The sequence below is a fragment of the Opisthocomus hoazin genome, chromosome 6, assembly GCF_030867145.1.
Source record: "Opisthocomus hoazin isolate bOpiHoa1 chromosome 6, bOpiHoa1.hap1, whole genome shotgun sequence".
Taxonomy (NCBI): Eukaryota; Metazoa; Chordata; class Aves; order Opisthocomiformes; family Opisthocomidae; genus Opisthocomus; species Opisthocomus hoazin.
In genome coordinates this window covers 12,760,324-12,783,677 of record NC_134419.1, presented here as the reverse complement: position 1 = coordinate 12,783,677, position 23,354 = coordinate 12,760,324, and the positions used below count along the sequence as shown (strand labels likewise).

Genomic DNA, 23,354 nt, shown 5'->3' with positions numbered 1-23,354 from the left:
GAAAAGCACTGAGCTACGCAACTGTGGGCCAAGCTGCTCCTCAGCTCTCAGAAAGTTGTGCGATCTCCAACCAGGAGAGCAGCCATTCCCCCATGGGGCCCTTCCTGTCTTTCTGCAGCTTCCCAGGGGCTGGGGGAGCATCTGCCTACCCAAAAAGCTGTGCATGTGCACTGCAGAGGTTTCCCCTGGTGCAGTTCTGGGCGAGATTCTTTTTAGCTAATGTCCTGGTTAGAGGTAAGCAAGAGGATCACCCTTGGCAGTGAGAGCACCAGAGAATCAGTGTGTTCAACTTCAGCCCGTGTGGGAGCCCGGGAACCTCAGTGACAGCGTCTCCTCGGCCCGTTCCTGCCAGGGGCTTGCCCAAGCCCCTGCCCGCTGCGTGGTCTTCTCTGTGTGCCCGGTGGCTGTACTGTCCGAGCATGCTCACCTGGTCATGCACATTCCGCACATCACCTTTCTCTTTCGTTCCACCGAACCGTGTGCTCTGAGAGTGCGTGCAGCATGCCGTGTGATCTCGCCAACTTCCCATCCATCCCGCCCGGCGCTTCACATAGTCACACGTGTCTGCCTTGCACCCACCTTGCGGGTTTGCTGTGCACATGCTGTTGTGGAGCCTTCCTCAGCCGTGCAGAGCCGTAACCGTTCTCCTCTCCCTCCTCCCTCCTTGTCTCGCTCGCAGGCATGCGCGACCACCCCCCCATCCCCGTGACGGACCTCGCTGACAACATCGACAGGCTGAAAGCCAACGACGGGCTGAAGTTCTCCCAGGAGTACGAGGTGAGCGTGGGAGCGTGCCAGGCGGCGGGGGCAGAGCGATGCCGGCCAGGACCCCCAGCAGAGAGGGCTTGGAAGCTGAGCCGTGCCTCCCCTGCAGCGGCATCGCCGGCGCGGGCCCCGAGCCAGGCCTGGGAGCCTGCCAGCTCTCCCTGCCAGCCCCAGAGCGGTGGGAACTCGCCTTGAGCGGTTGGAGCATGGCTCGTACAGGGAAAAGGCCTTGCAGCTGAGCGTGCAGCAGCCCGCCGTGCTCCCACCATGGTTATGGTCTTAGGAGTGAGTGGGAGCGGGTGCCTGCCTGGGCTGTCGCCGTTTACTTTGTTGTTCTGCTCAGCGAGGACTGCCCTCTGCGCAGGCTGGCTGAGGGGTTTCAGTCCACAGCATCCTCTGCCCCTTCCCTTCCATCTGCATTCAGAGCTTTGCTTTCTGCGCCGTCCTCCGCTGCTGGCAAACACGCATTCAGGTTTTCATTCCTGCTTTCCCAACCTGCTCTCCCCCTGCACGCTGTTGGACTGTGTGGCATTAGCCTGTGCCATTCAGCATCTCTGCTGCCAGAAACAAACTCTGCGAATGTCCCACCGCCCTGCAGCAGTCCCAGCTCCCCTCCCTGCGTGGAGCCCGTTCTGCCTGTGCCCTGCAATCCAGAGCTGCAAACTGCCCTGCGCTGCTGAATCTCACTCCCACCCTCCTCCATACCTCTGGTGGAGCCCCTGGGTAGATACTGTCCGCGCCCCCCACCGATACTGCCGCTGCTCACAGACACAGGCAGGCGCTGGGCGTTTGGTGAACCCCCCCAGCCTGCACTGCACTTCTCTGTTCCCCTCCTCCCCTGAGGACAACTTGCCAAGGGGTGCACGCATGGAGGGGATGGGGCTGACCTGCACAATGGCTGCCTTGCCTTGCCCATCGCTTTCTGGGCTGGATGATTAGGCTGAAAACTTGTTAAGTCAGGGAAAGTTCCTCTGCAGCTGTGAGATCAGCAGTGGCAGGATATATATCTTCTTGTGCTTACATGCAGGACCCTCTTGAGCTGCAGGGGACTTGTAAATAAACCCCTCCGCTGGTATTAAAGAGGGAATAAATTTGGGCAGTGTCCTCTGCATGTGTTATCACTTCTGTTTGAATTGTTATCTGCCTGTGCCTGTGGCCTCCCCTTCCTGCAGCATGCATACACTGATTTATGAGATGAGATCAGAACATTTGCCCACAAGGTGGGATAATATATGCCAGGAAAGGGAAAGCAGATCTCTGTGCTGAGAAGGTAAGGGACGAATTCCAGCTAGTTCAAAGGATGTGCTGCGTGTATCTGAGGAAGAGGCAGAGCTCCTCTTTGCTTCAGGATGCCAAGTGGAGGGCTTTGCCATCCCTGTGCATGCTGCTGTCTAGACTGTAGAAAAGCTGAGCTTTCACCGGGTGCAGCATTACATCACAACTTGGGAGACGTTAGAGAATTAATGTGCTTCCCTTGCAGTTACCTGTGCGTTCATGTATGTGCTGCCGGTGGTGCCAAGGTACGCAGTCATATCTGTCTGCCTTGGCCTTTTTGTTGCAAGTCCAGCTGAAATGTTAAGCAGGGCTGTCCACTGCGCTACAAGGCAGACCGTGCCTCTGCTGCGCGGTGGGGATTCAGCAGGATCCACTATCCGTGCGCTCCCATCCTCGCGCTGGGCCAGCGCCGGTTGGAGCCTGCAGCGTCATATGAAGCTGTGGGAACTGTTTCGGAAACAATGAGCATTAAGTACATTCTCTTAGCTGTTTTCACAAGCCTCTGTCTTCTCATTTCTCTTTCTTTAGAAGATTGTGGCTGGTTGAGAGCACCAATCAGTTGTACTTCTCATGTTGAAGCAGCTATTAAGTAGCTGATTGTTGCATGTAATTTTTTTTCCCTTGGATTCTTCTGCGTTTGACTCCTCACCAGCTAGAAGTTACTGAACATGACAGGCTCACACGGTGTTTGATACTAGGATAGACCCCAAAGCAGAAGTGGTTGCCCCTTTTTGGCATGTGGGGATCAGCAGAGTCGTTTCCCATTTGAGAGGCCAGTGAGAAAAATCCTGGACTGCCTTTGCAGAGAACGGCAGCTGCCTGTGCAGGATTGCTGCGGCAGCAGGTCTGCTCTCGTCCCGGTCCCTGTGTGCGCAGGTTTGGCGTGGTGACAGCTCCCTTTGGGGCCTGTGGTGGGAGGGCTGGAGGGCAGGATGGGCACGGCATGCGCTGCTGAGTAAGGATCTGCAGAGTGGCTGCGGAAACAGCAGAGGTGGGAGGGGAGCAGGCTGTGCAGCCCCTGCGGGAGCTTGTGCTTCCCGGCACGGGGAGAGGCAGGGAACCACAGCTCGCCAAATTCTGTGCAATTGTGGTTGTTAAGCGCTGATACGGTCCCAGCACTCGCTCTGGGACGGAGTGAGCCCCAGACCTATGCAGAGCTGAGTGGTGACCCAGCGCTTTGAAAAATGGAGGCCCTGACCCCATTTCCCTGTGGCATGATAGTGCTGCTGGACTGGGCATAGCACAGCTGAGCAAGGAGAGCCGAGGGACAAAGGCATTGCGGATGAACCTCCAAGGCCCATTTGCTGTGCTTTGGAAGAGCTGCATTTTAAGTGTTTTTGCAGAGCAGCCTGGCAGCCCAACATCTCCGTGGGGTGCAGGGCTGTTTACAGATGGCTCACGTTCCAGCAGCGGTGGCACCCCAGACAGAGAGCAAACATTTAACAGCACTTCTGACCACGGAGGCCAGCTGCCCAGAGTCATCAGTCTGGCACTTGTCTTGGTTGTGCAAGCGGTAGCAGGGTATCCTAGCCACAGGTGACACGAAACAAGACCTGTCAGCACTTCCCCGCATGCCTGGGAAGGGAGCAGGGAGGGTGGCACAGGTTTCTCGGAGCCGTCTGGCCTCCATTCCCGCAGGTCAGAGAACAGGTAGCATTGCTCACACCAGTTTGCCAGCCCGCGTGGCCCAGCAGCCTGTGCAGCAAAGCCAGCACAGAGAGAGCTGTGCGCTGGCTGCGGCGAGAGCAGGCTCCCGAGCTGCGGGTTAGCCCTCAGCCCCGACGGGCAGGGGGCGATCCCGCCAGGACCTGCCTGTAGCCCTGGTGCGACAGCAGGGGCTGAACAGAGGTGCTGGGAGCTGGGCCAGCTGCAGGCTCTGTTAACTGGTGTGGGGCATAGCACAGCCCCACCACACCCTGCCGGTCACGAAGCAGAGCTGGGGGGAGCGGAGTGGAAGGGTCTGGCAGCAGCTCCTGGCCCCACCGCACCAGGAGAGTATTTCATTTTTAGTGTACAGTGAGAGCTACAGTGAATTTACAGTGTGGGATTAATGGAATTAAGTAAGTAGAAGAGAGGCTGAGCCCCTTAATTATGGATCTGCGGGCTGCGGCGGGCGCTGCAGCTGTGTTGGAGCTCCTCCTGTGGGCCACCTTCCCGTGCTGCAGCCTGTGGACCCGGGGCAGGATCTGGCCCTCGGGTGGGGGTACCCCACTGGTACAAGCAAGGGTGCACACACGCACCGTATCGCACACTTTCACTGTGGGATCCAGCAAGCCGAACACTGCTGTCCCCCTGGTTGCTATCAGGAAACAGGGGACAGACTGGCTCCAGCCAGGGCTGGTTCCTGTTCCCCTGTGGCTGCTGCCGTTTCTGGGCTAGATCCTTCACCTCCTTCCCAGGGGAAATTTTTTTCCTTACATCCAAAGTGCAAGTTGTGGCCATTGCCCCTCCTGCCCTGTCCCTTCAGCATGTCCCACCAGTGGATGGCCCCTGGGAGCAGAGCAAGCTGGAGGTGATGCCACTGCCTGACACATTAGTCCTTGATAATCCTTAGGTTGTGCATGAGATTTGACTGTGTTCCTGCTTCCCAGTGTAGTGGAGAGGCTGCAGCCCCTTGCCCTCAGTTTTGTGTGGAGAGAAACACCGCTGGCCTGCGCAAACCCCATGTTCACTTCCATTTCCCCTAAAGCCACGAAGAACATGGCATCTCCCATGTCTGCAGCCCTGGCAAGGCAGCTTAGGTAGCAGGAGAGGTGCTTCGGTCCCTGGGGCCGGTGAGCCCAGCGGGTGCTGGACCTGGGGTCCAGACAGCACACAGGGAGCTGCATGTTGTGGGTTTAATGGGCTAATCGGGAAGCTGCCTGGCAGGCATGCAGTGCTCACGTTCCGGTAATAAGAATAATAAGGCTGAAGCACTGCCAGGGATTGATTCAGGAGCGCATTATGTCCTCATTTGAGACGCAGCGCAGATTGACAGTGGTCAATGCCTGTGCTAATGTGGTTGATTTCGCAGGAGGCCGGGAAGCACTCACAGCCCGAGCGCCTTCCCCTCCCTGTGCCCTTGTGCAGCCGCCCGGGCTGCCGAGCAGCGTGGGGCCATGGCCGCCCGGCTCCACCAGCCGAGCTGCCCCCATGGTGGGGACGGCGGTGGGAGCTGCAGGGACTCTGCACGTGCAGCAAACCCAAAGTGGACCATATCTGAGAGACAAACTGGCACCCAGGGATGTTTTCAGGGCATTAGTAAAGTGCTCTTCAGTCTGTCGAGGAAAGAGCCTTTCTCCAGTCCCGTTTCAGTGGTCTGGCTCTGTCTGTATGTTGATGGCAGTAGCAGCAGGGATCCCTGAGCTGCTTCAGAGAGATTGCTCCTTGCACTTCCATGCTGGGAAGGAGGAGTTTTGCTAATTGGGCTTTTTCTTAATTTGCACTTGCTGTCTTACAACATCTCCCCCGACACTTAAAAGCAAAGCAAAACTAAAAGTCATGCTTTTAAGTTTGTTCCTGGCTCATTTCCTTCCAATTTCCCAGCCCTTCTGCTTTCTAGGAAGAAGGAGTTGAAGGTCTTACTCTGATCAAGTTTTGGGAGGAAACAGTGATTCCCATGAGCCCCAGAAAGTAACAAGAGCAGACTCCCAGTGCCCAGGCAGTTGTGGAGCAAGGTGGGGGGGACAAGGCAGTGCTGCCATAGTCAGGGGCTGCAGAGCATCAAGCAGAGATGGAACAAGACATGCCAACCAGCACTCCATGTGAGGGCTTCAACTGCTCACCAAGCAGCCCATCATCCTCCCATTTATTTACTCATTTGTTTGCCTTAAAGGGGGGAACAGGTGTACATTAATTCATCACCAGAGTTTAAATCAAATCATCTTACTTCTAAATGAGTCACTAATTTGCAGGAGTATTTAATTAGAGCCTCTTTGCACTCAGGTGCTGTATTACTTCTGACTTTCTCACCTGTTTGCCCTGTTAAGAGTCTGCTGATGATTAGACCATTTTTGCACATCCTCATTGCACATCAAAGCAATTAACCCTAATGGCAACACCTTGATGCTGGTTCTGGGGGCTCTTGGCAGCCTTGTCTCCCCCAGGAAATAACCCTTTCCACCGCCGTGGCGGGACGCAGACTTGCTGCGCAAAGCACACTGCACCCCACAGCGTGGGCAGCCCTGCAGCCTTTTGGCAGTGATTTGCAGCGTAGATTGAGCACGAATGACTGCACTGAGCTCTCCCTCCCTCTGCTGCGAGGGGAGGACTCGCTCCAGAACCCACCTGTGCCTGGCACTGAGTGAGCGTTCACAATGTGCAAGCAGGGCTGGTGTCTTGTACTGCTCCTCAGCGGCAAGAAAATGCTCGCTCATACCTTCAGGGCCAGTCTCGGCTCCACCACCAGCTAGCCAGCTCTCTCCATGGGCTGTCTTTTGAAAAAACAGTGTTATTTATGTCTTTAATAGGTATTGGTGGATTTTCCTCCTCGTTTGGTCTATTTGTGCTTCTCCTTCCGTCTGCTCTGGGTTGACTAGACCACTATCAAAACCCCTCTCACTCATCTCTACTCTGAACAGAAAAGTCCTTACACATTTTGTTCCTTTTACTTTTTCATGCATTTGACCATTTCTCTTGCCCTTTTCCAGCTCAGCCCCGCCATTAGGTGGGCAGCAGTCATCTCTGCCACACAGCTGAGGGAGGAGAGCATCCAAAGAGCTGATTCAGCGAGCAGCCTGTCCTGAAAACAAAACCTAGGTGCCTGAATGAAATCAAGTGCCCCAGAGAGCCGTGAGCTGCGCTGGGACTTCTCTGTGCCTGGGCAGAGGAGCGTGCAGGGGCCGTGGCAGCCAGGCCAGTGGGTTTCCAGCTAGAAGTGGCGCTTGCGGTCTCCACTCCCACCATCCCTGCTGCAGCGCCTCTGAGCGCTGCTGCTGCCTGCTTATTACGCTGATAATAGAAAATTACAGGTTTTCTGTAGGAAATGTCTATTTACATCCTACATTTCCCAAACTACCTATTAGCATCGCTGTGATGTCACATCCTCCTGCGCATTTTCGTCAGCGCTGGCCTCTCCTGCCTGCGGGCAGCCTGCTGCTGCTGCGGGGAGGGCTGGCAGCGTGGGCCGCACGCGGGGACGGGCGACTGCTGCCTGGCACAGCGCTGGCCATGCCCGGCATGTGCTGGGGAGCCCTCGGGGCCCATGCAGGGACGCAGGCGGTACCTGTGCTCCATACCCGAGCTGGGTACCTGCACTTGCTGCTGGCTGCTTGGGAGGTGCCTGCTCGGCAGCGCAGGAGAGTGGGGAACAGCGATGGGTGTCACCTTGCGCACAGACAGTGGTTGATGGGGCTGAGCAGGGGGACCGAGAGGGCTGTCCAGGTCAGTCCGGTCAGGGAGCTGTGGTTCCTGGCTCAGCCTTTTGCTCACAGCTGAGCCAGAACTGACAAGCTCGCGGGCGTTTGACGGTCTGAGAAACCTTCTGACATGGCTCTCCGCCAAGCGATGAACGCAGACGCCTGCAGAAAGAGTAACGTGCACTGCTTCCCCTGGCCTGTTGGCTCAATATGTTTGCCTGTGGGCCAGTGAAGCTTCAGGAACCCTGAACTGGAGCATGATTTTAAGAAGGCTTTGACTGTGCTGCTAGCTTTTGGGGGAGGGGGTTTCATGGGATGACTGATTTCTGCTGCAGCTGCCTGCCCTGGGCTTGCCCAGGGCTGCGTGTGCAGAGCAAGTCTGTGCATAAGGCAGCTGTCTTATCTGGGTGCCTCATGCATCTCCCCGCCAAAGAGGCCATCCCATCTCAGAGTGGTGCTTTGGGGATGGGCCTTTTCCCCTTGTTTTGTGCACGGACAAAGACAACAGGCATCGGGAAGGGGCTGCCTGGCCATGGAGGAGCCATGCACCAGCTGCACTAGCACATGGCTCGTGGGAGAGGCACTGGGTGTGCGAGGCCAGGGCGCGGGTGGGATCGGGCTGTGTGCTTTTCAGGCAGTTGCATAGCGCGTGGGCCTTTGGCCAAGATTTATAACCACGTCTCCGGGTTTATAGTTCCTTGTCACTCTATTAACTCAAACGAGAGATGTTTACATTGCATAAGTAGCCGGAGCAGTGAATAGTAACCTATCAATTTTCATGACTATTCCCTGGCAGAAGCTCATAGGCTGTCTTGCAGGACACTAATACCCAAAGTTCCTGGGGCACGAGACAACCAGGGCTTGCTATATTTCAGGAGACTGCAGTTCAACAGCTAATAAAACCGCTAGGTCAAGAACTGCGCAGTCAGGTCTCTGTGGAGTCCTGGCATGAGACCAAATTTCTGCTGACAGGTAGCTCAAGAGGAAAGGATGAGCACGCAGCGAGAGTGAAGGTGATGGCTTGTCTGCAGCAGGCTGCCCTAGCCAGGGGCTGCTTTGCCTGCACGTCACGGGAGGCAGGTCCCCCTGGGAACTGGGTTTCGGTGTGGTCTGGCTTGACACTGCTGCTGAGGACACCCACGGGAGCTGCGTCTGGCCTGGGGAGAGGTGTGCGGGGAGATGCCGATTTCCTGACGGAAACGCACATTGTGCTGCAGCGTCCCACTGTGCTGTAACCGCTCCTGACTCCCTCCCTCTCTCTCTCTCCGCAGTCCATTGATCCGGGGCAGCAGTTCACCTGGGAGAACTCCAACCTGGAAGTGAATAAACCAAAAAACCGCTATGCAAACGTGATCGCCTATGACCACTCACGTGTCATCTTGACCTCCATTGATGGTAAGAGAGACTCCGGGGTGGGCACCCCAGCAAACGGCTGAACGTGGCAGTAGCAGGGGACCATCTCTTTCCCTGTTCTCAGTCGAGCAGGGGCAAGCACCAAGAAACATATCCAGCATCAGCGTGAGCAAATGTGCATTCTGGCTGGCAAGAAGAGTGGAAGGGCTCTGCAGAGCTGCCCGTGCTTTCCCAGTGTCCTCAGAGCACTGGGCCCTGTGTGGTTGCTGCTGGCCCCACTGTGTGGCTTCAGCTGCCTCCCTCCACACATGGTGGGGCACGGCACTGTTAGCCCTACCACCTGCTGTCCTAAAGCAACTGCAGGGCCGGTATCTTCCTCTGGGACGTGTCGGTGTTTGCTCCCAAGTAAATGCCCAGAGCTGCACAGGATGAGAGGTGCCCCAGCTGCTGGGACATGGGGCTCCACATGCCACTGTGCTCCGGGGCAGATGCGCTGGGTGCTGGTGTTCATAGCATTGACCCCCATGGCTCCAAGAACGAGCCCCACATCTCTGAGGTCTGGGCTAATACATGTATTTAGTGCTTGGTTTGCAGTCTCCGTGCACACAGAGGAGCTGGAGCCCAGTAACAGAAGCCCAGGCTCACGCATTCCCACTGTTTTCTAAATCAGCACCCAGCTTTGCACACCAGAACTGAGCCGGCTCAAGGGGGCGGAGGAAGATGCAGCAAATACAATGCACCCCTGCTTGGGGAAGAGTCTGGGGCCTGGCTTTGCATACAGGTGGACCTGCAGTCACTAGTGTCCTTTTTCTTGGGATGGAAGAGTCTCTTCTAATGCTAATGCACCACTCATCGTCTGCGGGGGGAGGAGGGGGGGTCCAAGGGTCCCTCACAGCAGGGCCTGTTAGCAGCAGCAGCTATGTGAAGGCCTGGCATGCCTGATGGTGGGCAAACCCTGTCAGACAGCTGCGGGGTGAGCACATGGGGGAATCCCTGTTTTCCAGCCTGGCTCAGTTGCTGTAAGCGGTGTCTGTGTCTTCCTGGGAACCGTTCCCGATGAGCCCTGCCAGGTCCCTGGCGCCCATGCCAAGGGAGCCGGGCGCTGCGCTCCAGCTGCTGCTGCTCCCCCAGAGCTGCCAGCGCTTGGGTTTTGCTGGAGACTGCTGGGACCTGCAGAACATTCCGCAAGACAAAAGGGCGAGGGGGAGACCCCCAGCTTTATTTCCTTCCTCTAATGAAATGCAGATGCCTCTCCTTAGGAGACAAGGAGATTCCTGCTGCTTTCCTTCCCTGCAGCCCGGGCAGACCATGCTGAGCAGGGTTTGGAAACACAGCCCCAGGCCGCTGCCGCATTATTTTAGTAATTGTGTGTTTGCATTTTAAAGGCCTTTACAAGAAAGTCCTTTCCTTCAAGTGGTGGAGGCAGAGTGGGAGCTGGAGCAGCCTCTGCCAGCAGGCAGCGGAGGGGGGTCTTGCACCGAGGAGGGTTTCTGTGGTGGTGGGAGGAAGGTCTCCAGCTCCTCTGGGGTGCTTGTCCCTGCAGGAGGGCTGGGAGGACACCCTTCCTGACCACCCCTGCTAACACAGACAAGCTAATGATGAAGCCTCATTTTTAGAAGGTTCTGTAGGACCGTAACAAATAGCTGGTGATTTTAAGACAATTATTTCAATCAGTTGCTTGGGGCCAAACGAGCTCCTTAATATTCCTGCCTGTGAATTTCCCTTTGTGTGCGGGTGGCAGCTGTCTCTCTGCTTTGGTGCTGCCTGCTTATTGCATTGATGTGGGAGCTACAAAGGGTTCTTCTTTGTTCAGGCACCGTCGCTGTCCTGTGCAGGATCCCTGGGAGAGATTCTGGCATCACCCCATGAAGGAGACTTGTCTCGAGCCTTGTGAACATGCCAGGCTCTTCCCCTGCCTGCGACACCCTGCAGAGCGACAGGCGCAGGGTTGTGGGCTGCCCCTGGACTAACGCTTCACTCTCTCTCTCTGCAGGGGTCCCAGGCAGTGATTACATCAATGCTAATTACATTGATGGGTATCGGAAGCAGAACGCCTACATCGCCACACAGGGACCTCTGCCAGAAACCCTCAGCGACTTCTGGAGGATGGTGTGGGAACAGAGAACAGCAACTATAGTCATGATGACCAGGCTGGAGGAGAAGTCCAGGGTACAGTGTCGTCCTCTTCTCTGGAGCTGATGGTGGGACAGGAGAGAGGGATGGGAACACTTCACAGCGTAAGGGCATCCAGGGACAGGCAGATCCAGTGGTGTGTCTCACTGCTGCAGGCACCCCAGCAACACACGCCTTGTAGGCATATCCCTGTAGGGCAAACGGGTGGCGAAACCTCCTGTCCCTGTGCTGCTCATTAGCCTCTGCCTTGCCTGCATGTCTGCGTGCACACCCGTCCTTTCCCTGCCTGCATCGCTCCTGCCAAAGGGAGAAAGGAAAGCTCTGAGATGGGCAGTGTTGACAGTCCCTGAAAGGCTGGGGGCTGCATCCCAGCAGCTGAGAAGCTGCAGTGGGTAGGTGGCATCAGCAGCATCCTGCAGCCTGACAGGGCCCTGGAGTCTCTGGTGATGCAGGAGAATGGCTGATGGGGTCTCATCACAATAAGAAGACTAATTTGTGCCGTGTCCAATGACAACATGTATAAACGATTGGCTTATACTGCCAAGATGAGATATTCCGATGTCATAAATGCAAAGCTGCCTGCAAACTGTGGGGAAGGCGCGAGGTGGAGAGGAAGGAGCAGGAGCCCTCGCTGCGGATGATGCTTGTAGTATCTCCTGACAGAGGTCCTTACTCAGCCCCTGAAGCAGGAGTTCGTAAGCTGTGACCGAAGTACTGCCATGCCCAGATGCACCCTTCGGGCAAAGCCTGCCCAAACAGGAGACAGCTTCTGCCTCTCGTGCTTCAGTTTGTTCCTAAAAGTAAAATTTTAGTGGTGAGCATTTGTGCTTGCGGAATATTTTAGTGTTGCCATGCCAACGGCAGGAGAAGGGGCTGTGTGCTCAAGCTGTGAAGCACTGGCTATTTTTAGCCCAATAAGCTCGTTCTTGAGAAGCAGAAACTGTCAAGTTTTTGTTTAGTTAAAACTTTAGCCCGCATGCTCTCCCTCCGTTTCAAAGCTTTAGCACCGAAATGCTCACCTGGGTGCCCTAGCCCACGCTGGCTGGGAGGAAGCGGCTGGAACAACCGATCACGGCTGGAACAACCGATCACAGTGCAAAACAGATCTGCTTTCCCTTCATATGCAAAAAAAGGCTTTGTTCATGGGCTTCCCTGGCTCTGCAAATGCCCTACAGCCTGCAGGGAAGAATTGTGTTCCTCAGAGATGAGCTGCCTCTGGAGATCCAGCCCCAGCTTTGCTCTGTGCTTCCCGCTGCGCAGCCCTGCCTGCTCTGCCCGATGGCTGCCATCACCCAGCCCAGCCCAAACAGGGAGGTAAATTAACCCGACCCGTCCTGTGGCTCCAGGCTGGGCATGTGGCCTAAGCAAGATCAGAAGCTGCTGATCAGCTGCTCCCTGCAGCTGGGGGTTATATGGGGACTTTTTTGTGCCTTCACGTTTCAGTGATGGAGTGCGTATTTGAAGTACGAGGAAAAGCCCTGTTAGGTTGCCAAGTAAACCCATGCCCACAGTCCTGACTTACTTAACTTCTGGGCTGCTTAGTTATGGGAAGGCACTCCAAGGTGCGTGTTTCTCCAAGATAATGGGTTTCCTTTGACCCCACAGGCACTTGTCTTTGCCTGAGACGCCTGTGCTTCTGAGCCGTGCGTTATCTCCCCCCAGCACACTCCCTGTCATGTCATCCTGCAGTCACCTCCTGCAGCGTTGGTTTCTGTCCCAGGCATGGGGTATGTGGTAGGCTTTTGGTGATGGAACAGACACTGTGAATCCCTGTCATGGGCAGGGGGTGACCAGAGCCCTTGCAGAAGTTTCAGACAGCCTGCCTGACCGGGCGTGCTACCCAGGGGCTCTAGGCTGACCCAGCTGGACCCAGATTCCCGTATTAACTCCCGACACTGCCTGCCCACGCCCTGCTGGCTCTTTAGCACGTTCCCAGCGCTAATGAGAAACAGACAGTTTTCTTAGGCACTGCGGGAGGGACAGGTTGCCAGGGGAGGCAGTGAGGAAGCCCAGCCACCGCCGAGCTGAACCAGCCCTGCACAGCAAGGGCTTCCCTGGACGTGTTTGCTGGACCCTGGAGGTGCCTCAGGGCACCCACTCACAGGAGAGCTCTGCTGGGAAACTGGGATGTGGACTTGCAGGAGATTATTTGCTCTGCTTTTTTGTTGGCTTTTCCAGCATCTTCCAAGTAAGGATGGCTTTCAGTCACCTTCCTGCTCTGCTCTTCCTCATGCTCCTTTGTTGATGACTAGAGCTCGCTCAGGAGCACACCTTTTTGGGACCAAGGAAGATCCCGGTCGCTGCCCTTTGCCCCCAGCTTTCAGCATTCCAGAGCCTTCAACCCCTTGTGTCCCGCCAGCATCGCTGCCTGCTGATGTTCACACTGCTGTGGGACAACACTGCTCCAGACAGTCACATGGTGTCACAGCATTACCCACACGTGACCTTGCTTGAAAGTCCCCTTGCCCAGTGCCTTTGGTGCAGGCACAGGCCTGTCTCTGCGGCTGCAGAGCCTGGGGTGGGCGGCAGGGCCTCGTGGTGAGAGCAGCAGGCTCTGCCACCCCCCAGGGCGAGCTCCCCAGGTCGCCCTCAGCAGTGCTGTGTGTAGATAAGGCGACCAGGACCAGCGGCAGCTTTGCAACCCTGTAAGGGTGACACTGCTTTAAAGGGCTCCTGAGCTGCAGGGGGAAAAAAATCTTTAAAGAGCATCAGCTTTTATGGTCTGCAATTTCAGCTGGCTTGATGGTCCAAATCATCCTCCCTTTTTCATGTTTTCACAAAGCGAGAGGCACATAAAGGATAGAAATGGCTGGATTGGTCAATTTAGCTGCCTTCAAAGCTTTACAATCAGTTTCAGAATCATTTGGTAGCAGTTCAGAAACACACATTGTAGATTAGCTTTCCCGAAGCTGTGAGCGTGGCGTGTCCCAGCCGGGGTGCGTTGCACGAGAGAGGTATTGAAGCAGGATTTCTCCTACCCTGGGCTATCCCCAAGAGCCCGGCAGAGCGAAGTCTCCCAGAGCAGTGCCGTGGCTCATTCTGTCCCAGCCCGGAGCACCAAGCAGCCATCCCCAGGGAGTGATCTCCCCTGGCACTTCATGTCCCCAGACAGGGGTGCAAAGAGGCTGGTGCCCAAGGGCTCTGGGGCAGAGGGCCCTGGCAGCCAGGTCCTGTGCCAGCCCTCTCGCAGGCAGCGATGCCGTCTGGAACTTGCGAGCGGGGCCGGGAGCGGAGCACAGCTCTCGAGCTGAGAAGTGCCCGGCTGCTCTTGGGCACAGGGCGTCAAAGGGGAGGGACAGGAATCAGTCAGCAAAGCTGCAATAAATGGCTGTTCAGGTCATTACTGTGCTCCTTAAGTTAATGAGAAGTGAGCACTGCCAGAAGAAAACATCTCTTATCTGCTTTAGTGTCACAGTGCATCGGCTTCAGCATAAAATTTACAGAGCTTGAAAATGGGGCATAAACATTATGGGTAAATTTGGCAGAAAATGTGACTGACTCTTATCTGGTCATGAATAAATAATTTTCAATTACCAGCCCAGGCGCTGCTATTGTCCCGCACAGGGAGCTCCTCTGAAGTTTAGTTTGTGCTCGAGCACGTACAGGCCTGTAGCATGTGGGTGGCAGGAGGGGACCGCTGTCCCCAGGGTACGGGCCCAGGCACGGTGACATGATGCACTGCTCCCCTGCAAGCCGCACCGAGGGTGGCACGGCAAGTGGCTGTCCCCAGCATCTGCAGGGTGCCATTCTGCCCTCCCCTCGCCTGCTGTAGAGAGGCGGACGTCACCCGTGAGGCAGGCAAGGCAGGCTCTGGTGGCCGGAGATGCGGCGGCAGCTGCCGCCCGCTTGTCAGGATAGGATCAGTTTAGCTGTGAAATAAGGTTTGTGACCTGCAAGTTGTTCACTCTGCTGCTAGTTAGCGTAAAATAATGGGCTGCTCTGTGCCAAGCGAGGGAGAAACCTTCTGAGATTCGTGCAGGGTCTGCCATGCCGGGAGCACGGATCCAAGAGAGCACGGCAGCCTGAAGGGGAGGAGACCCTGGGCAGGAGGCAGGGGAGCTGCTCTGGGCGTGCAGGCGCCCACAGTACCCCATCAGGCAGCCTTGCACCAGGCACTTCAGCCAGGGAAGGACTGGCTGAGAGAAGACTGCAAAAAAAGGAGGGAGAAATGCATCCTTCTGACCCCAGGTTGCCACACTCCAGCAGCCAGAGTGCAGGATGAGGGCTCTTCACGCTCAGAAGCCCCACCCTGCTTAAAGTGCCTTCAATTAAAAGGCGGAACTTCATTGATTTCTAATTAAGCCTGTTGTTCCCCTTCCCACTCATTCCCCTGTAAACAGGCTCGGCTGATAATGAAGTTTACTATTCCTTGACAAGCACAGATGATCTTCCATTCACTCCTCTCTCCTAGGGCGGGAAACCGTTTTCAGTACAGTGCACACGGGTGGGAATGAAGTCCTCCTCCTGTCAGCCAGGCACCGCGGCTCTGCAGGGCAGGGGAGCCAGGTGCCAGATGAAATAGGGATGCTCAGGGTGCCAAATTAAATAGGGAGCTCGGGGATGGAGAGAACAAAACCGGAGGAGTAGGTTGCAAATGCTGAGCTGTGAAGAAGAGGAGGAGGGCATCAGCAGGTGAGCAGGGAGGGATGCACAGGGAGATGAAGGGGGCAGAGGGATGGGCCCCTGGGGTTGTGTTAGGGCTCTCTGCCAAGTGGGCTTGCAGCAGGAGCTCCAAGTGTTCTTGCTGCAGGGCTGGGAGGGGGAGCGAAAGGATGCTGCAGGGCAGAGGGTCTCTAGGGAGCAGTGGTGTTTTCATGATGGGACAACGGTGTCTGCACGAAGGGGTCGAAGGCGTGGTTTGGCCACAGTCTGTGTCTCCTTGCAGAGGGAGAACAAGTGTCTGTGTCTGTGCTGGCATCTGTGCCTTGTTGCGGAGCAGTTTTTGAAGCTCCTGGGAGATGCAGGTTTCTAGGGACGTGCCATGTGCCAGAAGGGCAGGCTGGTGTCTCATGGGGGTGCTGAACACACTCCAGCCTGTGGCAGTGAAGAAGGGTTGGCAAGGTCAGGCCCGTGGACGCAGCGTCCAGGCTGGAGCCCTGGCATGGGCTGCGTCCCATCTTTCACCAGGACAGTTTGCTGTCTGGGGCCCACGGTGGCAGGGATACCCAGAGGACCAGGAGTGCTGTAGGGGGACAGTGGAAAGGAGCCCAGGGTGTGCTGCCTCTCTGCTGGGGACTGAGACACTCGGAGAGAAGGAAATCGGGGTGTTCAGGACCCTCTTCCCCCCAGTGACTCTTTTCTATCTTTACCCTTTGGGGGGCAGAGCCCCATCCTTCACCCTGAATGCCCCAGCCAGCAGCCACGCGCTGACCCTTTCTCCTCTCCTCCCCACAGGTAAAGTGTGACCAGTACTGGCCGAGCCGGGGTACGGAAACCTACGGGATGATCCAGGTGACCCTGCTGGACACAGTCGAGCTGGCGACCTACACCGTCCGCACCTTCGCATTGTACAAGGTACGGCGCTGGCCGGGCTGTCTCTGCTCCGGTGCCGTGGTGGGGCACTTCTGCTGCTGCCCCGTGCTGCAGGGTGCTGCATGGCCCACAGGCAGAGACCACCGACCGTGCCTGGCTTGGCCAAGCGTGTGGGTAGTCCGCAGATGGGCCATTTCTCACGGCTGGGGTGCGGTGGGAGACCGGCTGCAGGTTGTGCATCTGGCCACGGCTGGATTTTGGCCAGGACACCTGATGCTCTCCTGTAGGCATTCAGACCCTGTGATGGACCCCAGAGCGGGGCCGTGCTTGCCTCTGGCGAGTGTACATGTAACAGCTGTCCTCCCATTAGAAGGACAACATGGGAAGCCGTGAATTTTAGCACTCCTGTCACTAATGATGCAAATGTAGGGGCCTTGCTGACGTGTGCGCATGCCCTTCTCTCCCGCTCGCTGCGTACCTCATTAGTGTTTGGAAATCCCTGGAGGCAGTGCTAGCAGCAGCGTGTCACAGCAATGCAAACAGGCTTTGCGGCGGGCTGCCTCTGTGCATGGCTGCAGCCGTGCTGGCTGGGAGCAGAGCAGTGCGCGATGGGGACATGGGGACACGCTCACCCCCCGGGAAGGCACCTCGCCCCCGGCAGTCGCCCAGCCAGTCCTGCTGCATGGCTGCACTCAGCTGCGCCTGACGGGAGCGGGCAGGGAACTGGCTGCTGTGGTCCTTCCATGCCTGCCGCCCGTTTTCCCCTGAACGTGCAGTGTATATGCAGGTAGTGACACAATGCCATGCAGAAAGGAGTCCTTCGCCTTCCTGGCAGTCTGCTCCACTTCCACAGAGCTGCTCTGCTCTCTGTATCAGCTGACTTTCCACAGAGCATCCATGTGCACAGAAGCCTTGCAAGAAGCCTGTATTTTGCCTCCAAATTTTCAGTGGCCAAAGCCGGATACGTGTATGATCGCACACAGCATTACATGCCTGTTGTTACCCAGCCAGCTGGGTATCTTGTTACCCCACCAGTAGGTTCCCATCCCGGGATGAGACAGTTCTCACACTAAACAACTCCTTTTTGTCTTCAACAGAACGGCTCCAGCGAGAAGCGAGAGCTGCGACAGTTCCAGTTCATGGCTTGGCCTGATCACGGGGTACCAGAGTACCCCACCCCGATCCTAGCTTTCCTGCGACGGGTCAAGGCCTGTAACCCACCGGACGCTGGGCCCATGGTTGTCCATTGCAGGTAGGACTGTGCGCTTGCGAAGCTGCGCCTGGGCACGTGTCTCCCAGCTGCAGGAGCTTTGACCTGTCCACCTGAAAGTGGGACCTCCTGGTCCAGCGGGGAAGGTTCCACGGTACCACAACCTGCACTGCGTCCCTGGGCTGGCAGCAGCTCAGCAACCCACAGCGGTAATGCAGTGGTGACATTTGTACCGCTTCTGCTCTGTCAGATTAAACAGCACTGCTGTATGGAGAGCCTCGGAAAACACTTTTTCCTGCAGAACTGCAAGTGCCATTTAAAAATGAAGTGATCTGTGCCCAGCGTGAGTAGGTGGTACCTTTCAGAGGCACATCATAGGCAGACAGCACATGCAGTGACCTCTACAAACATTCATACATGGTGTTTACTGCAGAACTCTTTTGCAGGGTAGAAGGCAGCTCTTTAAGCAAAATATTAGTTTACTAAGGCTCAGCATCTTACCCATGCAAGATTTATGTGTACCAGCCAAGTGGGGACTATTACTGAACAAACCACTCCATCATTGCTGTTCCAGCATACGCCTTAGCAGCAGTGTTTAATGCTCTTCTTTCATGCTCTGTTTCAGATGGGAGTGGGGTATAATTAACACACAAACAAGCTGTGTTAAAGCTCTGTTGAGGATCTGACTTCTGCCATAAATGAGGAGATGTCTAGCTCTGTATCCCTGCCTGTGTTTACATGTCACGAGAGCTGGTCTGTTGTTTTCAGGGTGCTCTTGGGGTGAGCAGTTTGGGGATTGCTACTGTCCTGCCAGCTGACGTGGAGAGGCATCCCGTGCTTGAGCAAAGGCCTTATGGGCTGGCTGTCCTCGTTTTACGTGTTAGGAAACAGTGACCCACGGGTTAGGGGACAAGCAGGTTTGAAAGCGGGCTTCACTGGTGCTGGGGCCCAGCCCAGACTCTTCCAGGTCTTCTGACTTCATCCACGCGTATGCTGTCACTCTCCTGCCTGTCAAACACATTTCTCCTTCGCTTGTGGCGGTGCTGGCAGCCACCGCAGGGACCGGCAGATTGACACCGCACCATGAGTGAAAGGGGGACAGCAGAAGGGCTGCGCCTCCCACATTCTCCGGTGCCTCTCTCCCTCACTCCTCCTGTCACCTCTTGTTTGGGGCTCAGCTCGTTAGCCCTCAGGGGGGAGCTGCCTTTACTCCCCTCTCGTGCACTCTGGGGCCAAGTGCTCTGTTAAGCAAGAGGAAAGCTTGTGTGGTGTCTGTAGGAGACGGTGTCATCTCAGGCCACGTGCTTTGTTCCCACAGTGCCGGCGTGGGCCGAACTGGTTGCTTCATTGTCATTGACGCCATGCTGGAGCGGATGAAGCATGAGAAGACCGTGGACATCTATGGCCACGTGACATGCATGCGCTCTCAGCGCAACTACATGGTGCAGACAGAGGACCAGTACATCTTCATCCACGAGGCCTTGCTGGAGGCAGCCACGTGTGGCAATACCGAGGTGCCTGCACGCAACCTCTTTGCTCACATCCAGAAGCTGACCCAGGTGCCACCAGGCGAGAGCGTTACTGCAATGGAGCTAGAATTCAAGGTAGGTGACAGAGCCCCAGCAGCCTTCTTCCCCGGCGCCCTGTCTCTGCCCGCCGAGCTGCTCATCCAGGGCTTGGGAAAGGAGAGCCATGGATCCTTGCAGACAGTTATTCTTTTGTGTGTTTCTAAACCAGGTAGGCAGTGATTTAAAATACATTTGAATTGTAAAGCTTGTGTGGGCCATGGTCCCCCTTGGATTGGCAGCTTCTGGGGAGGATATAAAAGGCAGATGGATGCACAGTTCTTAGCAGCACGTTCTGCTCTAGGTTCACTGTGTGGCAGGAGCTGCATCCGAAATCAGATGCAGATCGTGTTAGTGATAATTGATGTTACTGTGAACAACTTGTCTGGAAACGGCTCCAATTTAGATATGCGAGATGTTTATAGTCTCATTTCTTCAATGCTGAGCTCTGTTATCTTTTAACCACCTCAGCACCAAGCCTCGGTGTCTAGAGTTGAAGTCAGTGTTCTAAGGCACACTGTTTTTAAGAAGCCAAGCCCACATTTCGCTGTCTGTATCTGTGAATGCCAACTGCACATATTTATTACAGCCTTGGCGATGGAAGTGAGCTCTGGTAAGCGTCCATATTCTTGGATGAGGTGCATTAGTCCGGTGAACTCATGCAGGGGAACATAGCTCATGCAGGGAGGCAGCAGACCATGCAGGCTGTGAAATGAACTGCAGCAATACAGCTTTGCCCTGGGGATTCCCTCCAAGTGACAAAGGAGCGGGAGAGGCAAAATACTGACTTTCTGCATAAACTGGGAATAGCTGAGCAGCTCTGTCCTGTGGTCACCAGAGCTGCTGGTGTCCTGGGCTTGAGACAGTAGAACATGCTGCATTAGTATCTCATAGTGACACCTGCCCTGAGGAAGCCCTCAAGAGAGCCACAGAATTAGGCTCAACTCAAGCAACTCTGTCATAAAGAAGACAAAAAGTTGCTGTTTCTTCAAGGGTGTGTTCAGAACAGTAATAAAATTTGCCCCTCTCTGTGCCCTGGCAGTGTCCACTGCATGGGAAACCCTGGGGAGCAGAATATGGGAGGGCCTCACGTGGCTGCATCACTCCCCAAAGAGCAACCCTGTCCTTCTGCAGGGAGGCTCTGCCAAGGACCAGCTGCCATGCACACAGAGAAGGGTGGCTCTGGAGATGCTGGAGAGAGTCTCTTGGGGGGGGAGGGAGGAACTTCTGTGTCAATGTCTCTGCCAGCAGATATAAGTAACACATTTACCGTGACTCCAGTTTACAGGGCTCAAAGAGGACCACAAAATGTCTCACAGTAACCCAAAATAGATCTTCTTTACCTAAAACTGTCACAACTCTCACATTTTTCTTGGATTCTTCTGAGGTGAGAAGTAAATAGCAAGACGTTGTTGGAAGACAGAAAGCTTTCCTTCCCTGACGCCATCAGGCGCACGTCCCTGGTCTGGCGAGGTACAAAGCTTCATGTCCTGGCCCTTTGTGGGTCAGAGAGCTGCTGTGGGTCTCCACTCCACTACGTGTGGCTTTGGGGCTGTGCCAGCGGGTCAGTGCACGTGGTTCCCCTGCTGTCACCTACAGCCGTGCACCAAAAGCCAGCAGAAAGGCTGAGCCGTACCTAGGCGTGCAGTGTCACGACAGAGGGGACGACACAGTACTGAAGACCAGACTGATCTAGTGTGAAACAGAGCAGCTAGGTGCAGCCTCCTCATAACGTGGTGGCAGAGCCCTTCATCTGGTCTGGAAAGGCTTGGTCCCCAGCGACTGTCCCTCAGTCAGAGGAGGGAGCGTGGCTGCCTGCCCAGAGGGACTCCTGCCTGCCCTGCTGCCAGCGTCCCGATTTTTCCCACGGCTGCTGCATCCCCAGCAGGGATCTGACATGTCTCCTTCTCTTCCAGCTGCTGGCCAACTCTAAAGCACATACCTCACGTTTCATCAGTGCCAACCTCCCGTGCAACAAATTCAAGAACCGCCTCGTGAACATCATGCCATATGAGCTGACGAGAGTCTGTCTGCAGCCCATCCGGGGTGTCGAGGGCTCCGATTACATCAATGCCAGCTTCATCGATGGGTACAGGTAAGGGCCACCTTAGGGGCCTGCACCAGCCTGTCCTGCCTGCTTGGGAACCTGGGCAGAGCTGCCTTCTCTTTCGCAAGGACTGGTCCTGGCTGCCTAGAGGTGGGCTGAGGATCACTTTGTTGAGTTTTATGTACTTCCACCGTCTCAAATGCCCTGGTACATATAGTTGCAATATGTGAGGACTGCTAGTGAGTGGGCGCTGCCAGGCTGGCTTGTATTGCTGTAGACGGATGCCCACTTGGCTGGGATGGGAGGCTGTGCTGGCTCCTGCAGAGGTTGATATGATCTGCTGGTAGGCATCCCTTGGCATGTGTTTTGCGTCTGCAGCATCTAATGCAAACCTGCCCCCCCTCACTAGCTGTAGCAGCCCGAGGTGGAAGTCTGCTTGCGCTGCGTGGCTGATCCAGGCAGCAGCCCAAGACTCACTGTCCCATGTCTTGATTTTGGGAGGAGTCCGTGGATCCTCAGGCAGGGCTGGTACTGGACAGTGGGGAGTCCATCACTGGGTTCTGCTCCCAAGGGTACCTTTTAGAAAGCACAGATGGAGATCTGCTGAGGCAGTATGGTTTCTGTATCTAACTGCTGGCATTGCATTCTCAGATGTAAAATGTCAGGAGGGGAGAGTGCAGAGAAAGAGCCCAGTGGCCACATCACCTTCCCAGTCAATCTCCAGACAGCAATCCAGACCAACTCCCAGCGCCGCACATAGAAGGCTCATTGCTGTTATCTCTCTGTGCACCACCGCAGTAGGATCGCCCAGCACAGGAGTCGGGGATAGAGCGATGGATGTGGCACGGTCTCCCTCTAGCTTGGCTCTGCCCAAATGCTTCTTACAGGCTGGCAGCCTCCCAGGAGCGACAAGCACTGCCAAAGGGAACAGATGTTGGTGCAGCCAGGCCAGCAGCTCTGTGCCTCAGTCCCTGCTCCAGCAGCTGACCCCAGGGAGGGTTCCCAGGGGAAAGGGCTACGTGGAGGCAAGGGTGGGCAAGGAGCAGAAGGGGAGCAACCCTGGGACCACCCCAACGCAGCAAAACCTCAGCAAGCCAGGCTCCCTCAGAGTTGGACAGAGTAGTGGGGAAGGATGAAGGGGATGGAGAAAAGCTGTCACAGAGCCGGCCTCGCTCCCCCCTGCCTGTGTGGCTGTGAGCCGTCCAGCACTGCGTCATTAACGTGGCCGCCTGCCCGCGCGCCCGCCCCGGCAGCCCAGTGCCTGATAGCTGCTGTGTCCTGGCTCCAGAGCTGATGGAGAGCGGTACTGGGCTTGCCCCTTGGTGATGCTACGGAGGAAGGGCTGCCAGCACGGCAGGTGGTACCATTTCGTGTGCTACCTACCCCGTCCCCGAAGAGCGCTGCTATCTCTTCCCAACCGAGCAGCCTTCTTGGTATTATCTAAAGAGATCAGTTGGCCCGAGGTCCTGCAGACAGCACTGATGCTGCATCTTTATTAGCTCTTTTGTTTTGTTTTGCACTCCCACTCCCTGCTTTTTATGATGTCTTATAAATCCACCTTGAAGCAAGCCCTGTCTTCATCCTGCACATTACAGCTGTCCTGCAGCACGTTCGTTAACTTTTAGCACCCGTGGAGAAGTGAAATGCTGGGTGGGGGGTGCTGACCCTCCTCCTGCAGGCTCCAGCACACTGCCACGGTGAAGCAGGGCTGCAGTGAAGCGAGGCCGTGTCTCCGCCGCCCATGCGGTGCCGGAGCCGGTGCCAGCACCGGCATGCCAGGCTGGGCGCTTGGCCAGGCGAAGAGCCAGCACGCCCCAGCCGGCCCCTCTCAGAGTCCGAAGCACCCAGGGTGCTTTCTTCAGGGTGGGTGCCGGGCTGGGGCAGGTCAAGCTCTGCTTTCACACAGCACATTTTGGGAGATGCTCAAGTTCCCAGTGGAACTGAGGACAAATTTGGAAGCTTCAGAGAAATTGGCAAAATGATACTGGTGGTTTCCACACCGCCCTGGTGCATGATCCGGGTGACCCGTTTCAGTTGCTCTGCGTCACCCTGTGCGATGGGAGGGACAGTGGGTGCTGCAGAGAGTAAAAGTGCAGGAACCCGAGGGTGCTGCTGGGATCGTCCCCAAGCACAGCCTCTCCTCCCAGCCCGGATGGGTGCTGGCAGCCTGCTTGCATGGGCCTGGGTGCCAAGAAGGC

The 23,354-nt window shown here is 56.1% G+C and overlaps 1 protein-coding gene across 14 annotated transcripts in view; it reads left to right on the top strand.

The window, feature by feature from the left end:
• PTPRF (protein tyrosine phosphatase receptor type F) overlaps positions 1-23,354 on the top strand; it is a 391,478-nt gene that overhangs the window by 364,147 nt on the left and 3,977 nt on the right. For all 14 annotated transcript variants that reach the window (XM_075424695.1, XM_075424691.1, XM_075424694.1 and 11 more), the window contains 7 exons: positions 680-777; positions 8,648-8,771; positions 10,723-10,898; positions 16,257-16,376; positions 17,432-17,586; positions 18,863-19,148; positions 21,026-21,204. In XM_075424695.1, the coding sequence (XP_075280810.1) occupies positions 680-777; positions 8,648-8,771; positions 10,723-10,898; positions 16,257-16,376; positions 17,432-17,586; positions 18,863-19,148; positions 21,026-21,204 (1,138 nt within the window). The remainder of the gene's footprint in view (positions 1-679; positions 778-8,647; positions 8,772-10,722; positions 10,899-16,256; positions 16,377-17,431; positions 17,587-18,862; positions 19,149-21,025; positions 21,205-23,354) is intronic.